The sequence below is a fragment of the Thunnus albacares genome, chromosome 8, assembly GCF_914725855.1.
Source record: "Thunnus albacares chromosome 8, fThuAlb1.1, whole genome shotgun sequence".
NCBI classification, from domain to species: Eukaryota; Metazoa; Chordata; class Actinopteri; order Scombriformes; family Scombridae; genus Thunnus; species Thunnus albacares.
The window spans coordinates 2,765,469-2,777,944 of NC_058113.1; the positions used below are offsets into that span (position 1 = coordinate 2,765,469).

Consider the following 12,476-nt stretch of genomic DNA (forward strand, 5'->3'; position numbering starts at 1 on the left):
GAGAGTTGTTGCTGAATACGTACACAGAATAACTGCCAGGTGTAGCAATCTAATAGATGACATGTTTAGATTGAAGACTAAATGTCCACCAAATCTAACCTGACACTTGATCAAAATGCTGTTTAGTATTGATATAAACAGGGAATATTTTAAGTTACATTATACCTCAAATTACAAAACATTATGCTTATATTGTTAGTGTTTACTAGACAAGACATGACTTAAGCGTGTCCTTGGGCAAAAACGTCCTTGGGCAAAATACTGAACCCCGCATTGCTCCTGATGGATGTACCATTGGCGTGTGCATATGTGTGTGAATGATTAGATCCTACCGATGTGCAGCTTGATACCTTACTTGGCAGCCTGCCACCAGCGTATGAACGTGTGTGTAAATGGCTGAGTGTGGCATGCAGTGTAAAAGCGCTTTGACTAGAAAGGCGCTATATAAGTGTAGTCCATTTACCATAACTTGTTTCCACCGGCCCTAGTGGGCAATAAATCAATTAATGCAGGTTTAATGGTGCAACCTGATTTAATAAATCACTAGTTTATCACTAGCTAGTAGTTAGTAGTACTGCAAATAGACCACTGGCACAGGTTCAGTAACAATATGGAGCTAATTATGTTTTCATGTCAAATGTCTTCTCATGTGAAAATTCTCACCAACAAATGGAAACATATTAGATTACCTACACAGAAGATGTGTTGGATACTGTAGCCTGCTGTACATGCTGTAATCCTCAGTCTGTAACGTCATGTGTTAGCTGAACTTCTCTCTCATGAAAGCCTGTGATGATTTTCATTTAGTTTTCTTTTCTCTTCGTTCATGGCAGTATTTCTCTTCTCGTTCAACAGTCAGGAGTAACAGTATTTATTATGATGCTCTCTGCTGCTTTATGTGTTGAGCCTGCCCTCAGCCTACAGTATGTGACTGGATCCAAATAAAAAGTTGCTGTTAAGCACATTCTGGAGGGGATGAAAGCAGCCATTCTGCTCTGCTATGTGCAGCAACGACTCAGATGCTTTCAGACCATTTTAATTGGTTTAAATCCTTTTCATCTGTTTTCACTTTCCTCCGCCTCTCCAACCTTCTTCACTCTATTCTCTCTCTGTCTCTCTGACATTTTTCCCTCTAATTGGACGATTACTCTGGATTCCTTTTTTGTTAAGTGCAGTTCTGGTTAAGCATGAATTGTTTGGAATATTATTTAAATGAAGTGCAGAGACCTTAAACAGTGAGCTCATGGTGTAGCCTTTACTGCTCAAAAGAGCAGCTGCTGATTCTTCACTGGAGCTATGAATAGTGCACAGCTCACATTTAATGGCCATACAAAACAACACTGCTATCTAGATACCACTAATGATAATTGAAAGGGTGAAGTTGATTGTTGCAGCAATCCTATTAATCATCATCATTAAAATGATGACCAGTACATCAGATTTAATTGTCCCTTCAGTTTGAATTTATCATTCCTGCAGTAGTGAGGGGCGGACTTATCATCAGGCAACTTACACAGCTGTCTGAGGTCCCAAACTAAGATAATACTTACGGATTTGTGATGTTTTAATAATAATACATATAAATTGATGGTCCTATTCTAACTCTACTTATCATACCCACATCCACAGATCAGTCTTTAATAGTTTCTAACAAATAGAAACACATCACTTACACTGCATCAACTATAATGTATAATCTAGATAAATTACTGTTACTGGCATTTGTATTCCCCCAATAACAAAACTACTTCAGGAAGGTATACAGGATTTCACTACTGTTAAATAAACCAGTGAGCTATTAAATGAGCTCACATGCAATACACGACATATCAAATCCTGACTTCAAATCTGCATATTTCTCACACACAATTAGCCTTAAACTCCTTTGAATAATAAGAACAACACTGGTCTTACTCATAGCTGCACATGCATTTCACACAGGAACCAAATCTGTCAAACTCCTACAGAACATTTAAAAACTTCTGAAAGGAAATCTGCCTCTCTCCAGGCTGAGCAGAAAAACTGTGCTGCTACTGTACCAGACATTTGGTCTCCGAACCAGACTGGCTGTTGCTCAGTTAGCCAATGAATCTGAACATGGAGACTCTTGCCTCTATCTAACACTACTTGTGATTCTTATGTGAATTTGTTCACCCACCCCGTAATGTAAAACACGTTCAAATGTAAAAACAAGATTATGAAAGATGCAAACTTGAAGCAAGCCAACCTCCTTCCAAAATATGACCCTTATCGTGGAGATGTTGAGCAATGGCCAACACCTCAGTGAAGATGTCTTAATGCTGAAAATGGTTATTGAAAGCACCTGGCCAAGCGGAGAACTGAAAACAGTGAACATCAGAGTGTTCTGCACTCAGATGCTGTCTCCTTCTGTTCTGCCCCCTGAAAGTCTGACTCTTAGTCTTTAACCTCAACAGATCAGACTATAATATGAAAAATTAGTCTAATTGGTTCACTAGTTTCTAAACAAGGAACTGCATTTTACCCATGTTAGTTCAGGTCACGTTGCATGGAACTTCAGGGCACTGTCAGCACATTCCGGTTTGAATATCTGATTATGTCAGTAGAATCTTCACATTGACCTATCTGTGTTGTTTAGGAAGGCCCCCTCCAACCTTGGTAACCATGGCAATGCTGATTTACCCTTTATCAGAGAGGCCTCTACTTTCCCAAAACATCACAGAGGGTTCTGGAGTCTCAAGGAGAGGAGAGAATGTCTCCTTTCTACTTAAGAATTACAGTGTGACCTCAAGGCCCAGGCTTGACTCATGTAACCCAATTTGTAACCCCTAAAGATGTAAAATTCCATAACAACACTCCTCATGAATATTCATGCTAACATAACTTTTGGTTAATCAGAATTAAACCACATTAAAAGGAACAGTGCCACAATTTGGGAAATGCACTTATTTGCTTGCTTTGATGGGAAGCCAGAAAAACATGTCTAATGTCTGTACAATAAATATATAAATATGAAGCTACAGCCACCAGCCAGTTAGCTTAGCATAACATAAAGAGATGAAGCAGGAGTAAGCTAGCTTTGCTTTGTCCAACAGTAACAAATTTGCTTACCAACACCCCTAAAGCTTAACAATTAACATTTTATACCACGTTGATTAATCTGTACAAAAACTGAAATATAAAAACAGATTTGTGGTTTTACAGTGATTATGTACAGACTGTTTCTTGGCTGGGTGCAGGGACTCCCTGGAATCTCATGCTGAGGACAAGACTCCAAAATGTCAAACTATTCCTTTACATGTAAAAATCCCTTCAATTTTTTTTTCAATTCCTGTTTCGCAGTTCTATCAACAGAATTTTCCCTTTAGTTTTTTAATGCGTGGGTCTGTCACATGGTCTGTCTGGTGATAATGAAGAGCGCTCAGCTCAACACCACTGTAGTAGAAAGACCACAATCTTCATTTTCAATAATCCATTCCTATTAAATACTAATATATGTAAAAGATTTCATAAAGAAAATAAAACGGCATAGTCAAACCTACAACCAGTGTGGTCAAAGATAATATTGTAATAGTAGCGGGCACAGCCACTAGTGGTCAGCTGACAGTAATCATGCCAGCAGGTAGTTGGTGACCCTTGCTTTGCAGGTGTCAGTGGTCCCTTGAATCTCCCTTGTTGTTAAGGACAAACAGACAAAGACAATGATGATAATACCAGAAAAGAAAACTGCATACGAGGAAACAAGGACAGAGAAGGAGAAGGAAGGTGCAACATCATTTTGGGTAGTGCAGAAGAAGTATTTAAATATTTTATATACTACAATATAAAAGTACTGCATTACAAGTTAAAGTCATGCATTTTGCAGAATAATAGTTATTATATAGGTTATCTTATTGAGTTATTACTGACATATTAACTTGTAATGAGCATTTAATGTTAATACATTGTTTGGTTGTTTATTCATGAACTTTGTGTTGTATTTTATTTATTTATTCGATCACATATTATTGTAAAATCAGAATCTGCAAAGTAACCAGTTGCTAATGTTGCCAGCTGTTAATGTAGTGGAGTAAGTACAACATTCTTGTCTGAATGTAGTGGAGTAGAAATATAAAGCAATATGAAATGATATTACTCAAGTCAAGTGGGGGTAAGAGGGTGGTATTTTTTTTAAAATGTTTTACTCACAATTGTTATATCTTTACTTAAAGGATGTGAGAACTGTATACCAACATTTTTGATAGAGAAAAAGGCATGAGGAAGGCCCATGCTGGGCTTGCCTGGGGCCCCACAAATCATTGGCTGTAGTGATTACTGCAATCATGACATCAAAGTTTAAATACCTTTTGTTCTGTTTTACAGTGGGGACTGAACATGGTCAGGAGGCCATCGAACATGCTGCTGTCTTTCTTTTTGAGACCTTCCACAACAAAGATCATGTGGGCACAGAAGAGACCCGGGCCATTAAGCAGATGTTTGGACCCTTTCCTTCATCTGCAGCTGATGCCTCCTGTGCCTGTGTGGCACGGCTGGTGGCTCCACTTGGAGACTCCCGAGTTGAGGACTTTATCCAAGGCCAGAGCTCCCGTCACAACCCCAAACGAGGCTCCACTTTCGGACGCAACATTGCTTTCTCGTATGACTGCTACACACTTGACCCACTGGAGGACCTGCCCTGCTCCGGCATCCATGAGGATAACATGAACCTGGACTTCACTAACTTCCTCAACAACCAGCAGAGCGGGAGGAAAACTACCAATGAGGAAGAGGTGTCCAGCTCAGGAAGATCTCTGAGCTCTGGGGATGGAACCATTCTTAGAACAGAGGTGGAGAAATATCTGTTGGGAGGCAACATGATCTCATCCAGCCCAGAGGAGCTGTGCACCTCCCTGTTTGAAATGCTGGCCTCCCACAAGAGCGACGATGAGCTGCAGAATGAGGTTTGTGTCACTGGGAAGCAAAATCTGATATATGAGAAACTCTATTCAATAAATATAGTAGTTCTTGGGAATATTTTTTACGCAGGTTAAGCGAAGCTGAAACTTGCTTAGTTCAGCTTAACATCTGTTTTTATGTGAATCAGAATCAGGTTTTTTGCCAAATAGGTTTGCACATGCAAGAAATTTGCCTTGGTGTTGTGGTGCATAACATAACAAAGATCACAGGTGTGCAAATATAAGATTAATACAACATGTAATGTTCATGGGGGGGATAGAGTCCGTGTCAGTGGGGATCACCGGCCTTGTTGATGGGAAACTGTTCTTGTGGCGTGAGGTTTTGGTCTTGACAGATCTCAACCTCCTCTGATACTTAAAGGATATGGCTGGTGATTTTCTACATTTTTCTTATTGTCAACAAATCTCATGTGCAGAGCCAAACTAGTAATTAACTGATCTACTAGCAAGTATTGTGTGTGTATCCAATGCCTGAAATATATCTTATTCCTCTGGGCTGTAGAACTTGTTTTTATCCACAAACTATTAAAAACACACCAGTGAGCCACATCGTTGCACTGGGTGACATGTTCCTCCATCACAAAGAGTTTGGGTACATTAGTTTGTTAAGAAACACTTCCACAGATTAATAACAGTAATCATGTTTTCAGTCTCAGGAGAGTAGTTCTGTGTAAGGCAGACACCACTGCACATGTGCAAGAACGCAGTTCCGTTAACAGAGCTTCACTAGCTTGTTGGACTAAATATCACAACCTCTTGACTTTTTACTAAAGTTCTTTGAGAAATTTACAATGTCTGGGTCAGAGTCTGATCGATACAATGAATATATGAGTATGAACATACTGTACATCCTCCAAAGATTTGCTTATGATAAAGAACTCATGAGGAACTTTATTAAGCAATTTGAACTTGAACTGAAAAAGGGTGAACTCTGAACATGGTATTTGTGCGACATAAGGTTGACCTGTCCTAGTGGTGAGTTTAATATCTTGGTGTTCCTATTGATCAACCTTGACCTTCAACAGCTGGCCTTTTGGGTTTCATCCAGATGCTGGATTTATTGTGGCCTGGCTGTTAGGACAAATCATCCTTGGCCTTTAACTCCAGACCTTTCTAGACATTTCCAACTTCTGCATGGCTTTGACCTTCATTGGAAATAAAGACTGTTTGGAAATATTAACAACTCAACATGTACGCATAAAACAAGAGGTCAACATTTAAGACAGCAGTTTAAGATCCCTAATGTCTTAACATTGTATTAATAGAAAGATTAGATGAGGCCATGTTAATGCACTGTGTGGGGAAACCAAGACATTACAGCAGCAAATAGCAATTAGGTCAGAGATACAACAGATGGTAGTGCTTTTCAACATTATTGATTATCAACTTGGTGTATTAAGCAGAATTCTGTTGTCCATACTGACGTTTTACAAATGTAAAGAGTTGTGTTATTCTGATAATCAGACCTCATTGCCATTTCGTTTTCACCTTATTTTTCAGTGTGACACGATGTTCGTGTTCATAACACGAGTTGGTATTTCTGTAAGTCGACTTACAAGTACCTGTACCATCTCATCATGACTTGAAGTCATTTCTTTTGTCCAGTTGTCTGTTGCAACTTTTCTGTCAACTTTATTGATCCCTGAATTGCTTGGTTGTTTTTCCATCCAGGGAAACAGCTGTCAGTGAACACAACACGAGACACGACACATGTTTGAACAATGGAAAAAAAATCAAGACCTGCCCTAATTGACAATTTGGATAGACCTCTTAAGCACAGGTTTAATTTGGATGAGCTGAGGAGAACTGCTGTAGCAGAGGGTAGAAGAGTCAGCATGGCCTTGCATTGACACCCCAGGAAGATTTTAATGTTGCATTATGTTCTGATTTGACATGTTGATGTTGTCCCTATGTGTAGTAACTGAAGATTACTGACATTGGCACTCCCATTGGTAATATCAAAAGAGACACTGTGGCAGACAGCAGTGCATTCTGGTACCCCCCTGCTTCCCATGGATTTCACTCTGAAAGCAGCAAATAGACCGGATTTTCAATTTTCATCAAGATTATTGCATTTTCTACAAACAAAAATTTAAGCCATCATAATAATTTGAAAAATGCTAAAATCACATAAAAATAGCTGTATTTACAAGTCCTTTGATTGCTTCTAATCACAAAATAGTACTCCAAGCATGGCAGTGCAATATAATAATTAAATCTGCTGCAGGATACTGAGATGAATAAGTAGAATTGCCCCAGGAAACCCTACATTTTCTAAATTTAATTTAGCTGGTATTACACTGCAGTTAAGTTAAGCTAAACAGAAGGCTATCCCTCCTGTTTTCATCTGCCTTCCCATCCTCATGTGGAGAGAAAACAACAGACAGAAAGAAATGATAAAATAAAGGCCAGGATCAGGGTGCTCTCTGTAGGCCTCTGTTGTGTCTCAACCCTGCTGAAGCCTCCAGCAGTTATTTGCCATCCTTAACATTAACTTATGAATCAGGAAAGTGCTCCATAATTCTGTCCTCCTGCATTATCATCCACCTCCATTCCCTGCTTCCCTTATACTCTTAAGGCTTTTATAGTGTCCATATAGCTGTATCTCTCTCTCACTCTTTTTCTCTTTCTCCTTCCCCCTTTCCATCAATTGCTTCACCGCAGAAGCAGAATTGTACAACTTCAGCCGGTTACAGTTGGTTCCAATGTTCCTCACGTAGTTGACATTTGGAAGCGAACTCTCCCACTGACATCTTTAGATGTAGAATGCCTTGTGTGTGCGTGTGTGTGTGTGTGCGTGAGGGCACCTGCAGACTCTCCATGCATCTACCTCTGTGTGACTCCAAAGTCAACAGTAAAGTTTAAAGGCTGTGCACTCAGTGCCATTAAAGCTGACAATGGAGAGAACCTGCTTCTTATTATTTCTCATTGGTAACCCTGGATTGCTGACATTTTGTGGCAGTAGCTGAGCTCGGGAGGGGGGGGGCGGTACAGTGGGGAGCTATTAGATTATATACAGTAGCTGATTGGGAAGGGAATTTCACATTGTAGGTTTAAATAGCCTCACTTTAATATTAATGAGGTGTTCTAAATAACACGAAAACCCTACTGTGAGTTGTTCAAAAAGGAAGAGTGTCTACAGGTGCTGTAATGGCATTTTAATGTAATTTGGTGATGTTTATGTTAGCTTAATGTTTGCAGTGTGCTTATATGTCTGTGTAAATCAAAGTTTATTGCGGCACCTGATACTTGAAACGAAAACGTGTATTAGTTTTATTCAAAATTTTAGTCATTTGATTTTTATTAGTTTTAGTAAAAAAAAAAGGAAAAACTAAAGATATTTTTGGCGCATTTTAAATTGTTTGTCTTCCAAGCATTTTGAGGCTACAGCTGTCGGCGTCTTTGTTGTGTACTGTTACCATGGTTACATGTGTCATTGTCGTCTGTGGCAAGGTTAATGGAAAAGGCAGTGTTTACTTGTTCACACACACACACACACAATGTCCATGTGAATGTGCTCTGCAGTAATCCAACATACTGCCGCTCCTCAGTAAACAATGTGTTTGAACAGAACATTCCTGCTAGCATTAGCATGGCTGCATATGCTCCCCACTGCCAACCTAGTCTCACATCAAAACATGGAATCTCTACTTTTTTTTGGGCCTATTCTTCTCTATTGGTCTGTGTCCATGTCACCTGACTGTCAAGTTTCTGTCTGCAAAAACAAAAAAATGGCTAATTCTTTTATTCTCAGAGGAAAATGCAATATTATAAGACACTTTCAGCTTTAAAATGCATTATGATAACATTTCTAGCGAGAAATGTGCATTTTATTTTCATAATCCTCGTCCAGTGAATGTATACGATGTTTAGTTTGTCAGTTATTACAAAGATTTTTTCAGGCTATCTGTCGTTGCTATAGTGGTTGCTATGGGCACTGCTATCACGTAGCTTCCATGTTTGAATCATTGTCTTTGAGTTGTGTAGTTATCTGAGCTCTTATATTATTTGTGTTATTTTATGTAACTGTAAGAACCATATGGGATGGTAATGATTGTTCCAGGTATTAGTCAGGTGTTACCAGGGAAACTGAGTTATGACTTGTGAAAAACTTTAGATTTTGATTGTTAAACACATGAAAATATAAATTAATGGACTTTTACATTCTTTGGCAGGTGACCATGGTATAAGCGCGATAATGCCCTTCCAGGTGTCTATTATCAGGAGGTGTCGGACAGTTCTGGTTCATACATAAATGTGGCTGTGCTGCCTGCATGTTTTCACTTCCTGTTTTGTTGTTGCTTCTCTTCTAAGTCTCAGTGGATTGTAGATTAATTAAGTCCATAAATTATATTCTTCCAAAACAGAGCTAATGTCAGATAACATTAAGTAGTGCAACAGTTCAAGTGCAGGATAGTGTTTTACTAATCAGGAGCTACAGTGTTTGTGATCCCGCAGATGCATGCAGGTCATTGAACAAGACTTAACAATAAAGTAGTGATTAGTTCAATTGTCCATTTGACCTTCTTTCACATTATCATATGTGTGTATATATATATATATACACATATATATATATATATGTATGTTGACAAAAATTTGTCAAAGAACTATGACAACTTTTCATGTAGTTTTAGTCTTGTTTTTGTTGTGAACAAAGGTCATCAACGCATAGTTTTCCTGGATGAAATTAACACTGGTGCACATCAAAACAACCTCTGCTGATCTGTCATCCTGCACGTGCAAGCTGATTGGTTGCCACCAGGTGAAATTTCTGGCACACCTCGACTAGACTCAACTCATTATATAAAAATGTGAGATTAACAATGGTAAGGCACAGAAAATAGCTAAGGTTGCAATTCAGTTTAAATATCTTCTGAATTGTGTCCATGGAAAGTATCGGGAATGTCAAACACTGAAAGTTGGCACCAAATGCGTGGTCAGATTTTTAGTTTTATTTATTTACACTCTGATCAGTTATTATCTGATTGTACTGTATTTTAGGTCTTGTACTGCTGTTTGTGTTAGGAGAAACATAAAACTGATACATTTACGAAGATTGACTTATACTTTGTTAAATGAACAGACAAGAAGAAAAGTATTGCATCATATTTTGAGGCAGATACTGATATTGATATTTGAGAGATCTAACAGCAGCGTATTGGCTAATATTCCTCAAGTGTCACATCATAATAAACACATATTAATAATTGTAACCTAGATGTGTTCTGAGCAAGACTTTCTATTGTTCTCTGATGCACAAACTATGTGAGGGTAACAGTGTTTCTAAGTAACCTCAAATACAATATTAGCATTTCTGTGCTGACAGGTACTGATATATCTGTGATAAGCTAATATACGATGGCAATACACTCTATCTGTTGGGCTATGGGTATGTTTAAGTTGGGTAAATTTTTAATGACTTAATCTGTTTCCCACTTTGATGGTGGGTAATTAAGCCTTGAATACTACTGTTCAACCTCACAACGTTACATGTGAGGTAAAAAAAAGTAAATAGGTTATTTAATCAGAGAATTACTCTCATTTAGATGCAGAAAAGTTTTGTTATTGAATTTTAGAAATATCATCTCTTGTAACTCTAGAAGTGCTGTGACATTCAGATAGAACAGTGGTCGGCTGTTTAGCCGACATTCTGCACCTGGGGACCCATGTGAATGAACAGAGAAGAAGCTTGTTATTAATAATCAATGCTGTGTTTGAAAAGGTTATTCATATATTTTATCTTAATGTCAACAAGAGATTCCACAAAGGATTACAGTCTTGCATTTCAATGTGCAGTGTTGTTTATTGCACATAACTAAATAGATTTATGCCTTAGATGTGTATTTTTGCAAGTAAAGTGGAACTTTTTGCACAATTATCTTGTGTTGCTTCATATTGCGTATTATACAGCACACGTCTGGCATGATTAAAAAGTACTGCTTAAATGATTCTTAACAGCGTGTTTTCCATATTGAGGTTCATGTTGGAACGGTCTCAGTGGAGATACAGGCCTGCCCAGTGCTGACCCCTTTCCAACAGTGCTTCACTTGTTCCATTTACCTGCTGAAAAATTAGGAGGCAAGGCTGAATATTTTATCAAAGATTAAGAGCCAGAGGACACAAACATTTGCACTCTTGACCTTTAGCTTAGCAGATCTGGAGTTATTACGCAGCTAATGCTGTAGCAATGGTCCTGCCTGCAGGATGGTGGACTGTAGAGAATCCATCTGAAGGAAAAAAAAAAAGTCTGCCCCTTAGTCCCAGTGGAGCCCACACCTAATCAGTCTACTCCAAGTAGAGAATTCATGAGAGTTCATAAAAAAAAAAATCCCTTTGAGCAGGTGAAAACTCAACCCTCCCTACCTCCACACTCTCTCCCAACATACAGCACACTCCACTCCAATAAGACAGAGACATTCACAGGGACCAATAGAAGTTTAGAACAAATATAAAAGAGACCACCGAGGGAAACTAAGATAACCCCAACAAAGGGGGACGGCTGACCTGACATCAAAGTGCGTCTGTTGTTTTAGTTCCCTGCTGTGCTGACTATTGCCTTCCCATGGGAGGACAGACTGAAAGAGCAATCATACCTCCATCCACAAAGCAACCCTGAAAAGAGAAGGAAAAAAAATGCATTGTTTTACAGGTTGAAATAACATACCCTGGGCTTTCAGGTCAACTATTTTCCAATTAGAAACACAAACTTTATCATCACTTTCAACTCTGTCTCACAATGATATTGATGCAGCCTTGTCTCCACTATGCTTTTAATTGTGTACTGCTGCTGTGCACAGCATTTCTTGTTGTTGTTTTTCTGTCACTTGCTAAATGCCAGGTGGTTATGTTTGGGAGGCTAAGCGGCAGAGCATATTCTGTACCAGGCGGATGGTAATTACCAGGTGCTCAGCCTTGGCGCTAGCAGAGTGTTTGGGGGTGTGAGCCATAGGATGTGTATACATGTTTGTATGTGTGTGTGTGTATATACTTGCCAGGGGTATATATATATATATATATAAATATATATATATATGCTGCCATGGGTGACTGTATTTTTGGATTGCGGCCACTGATTTTCATCCTCCCCTCCCTCCCCATCTCTCCCTCCAGCTGTTCGAACTGCTGGGCCCAGAGGGGCTGGAGATGATCTCCACCCTCCTCCAGCGAAGGGCGGCCATCGTCGACTCCCTCCTCGCCATCCCACCTGACAGGGCTGGCTACCCACCAGGTGAGACAGCCCCATGGCAACCAGGTCATCTCCATGGTAACACAAACTCCACTTGTCCTCTGCTTTGAAACAGTCATGAATACCAGATATGAATTCATGTAGATTCAAGCATAGAGCAAAGATGAGTCTGAATTGTAAAGACACTCTCACTGAAGGTCTTATAACAAATACTTCTGAAGGCTATTTATTCATTGCTCTTACTTTCAGACAGAATGGAAGAATAATTTGTATAGACTGATTTGTTTCACTTCGTTCAACCTGACATTGTGTTCACGTTCATGATTTCTTATCTTGTTTTGTTTTGCCCTAAA

The 12,476-nt window shown here is 39.1% G+C and overlaps 1 protein-coding gene across 1 annotated transcript in view; it reads left to right on the forward strand.

The window, feature by feature from the left end:
* The window catches only part of ascc3 (activating signal cointegrator 1 complex subunit 3), a 175,498-nt gene that overhangs the window by 9,990 nt on the left and 153,032 nt on the right, over positions 1-12,476 (forward strand). The window contains exons 4-5 of the mRNA XM_044358139.1: positions 4,342-4,919; positions 12,048-12,165. Coding sequence (XP_044214074.1) covers positions 4,342-4,919; positions 12,048-12,165 — 696 coding nt within the window. The remainder of the gene's footprint in view (positions 1-4,341; positions 4,920-12,047; positions 12,166-12,476) is intronic.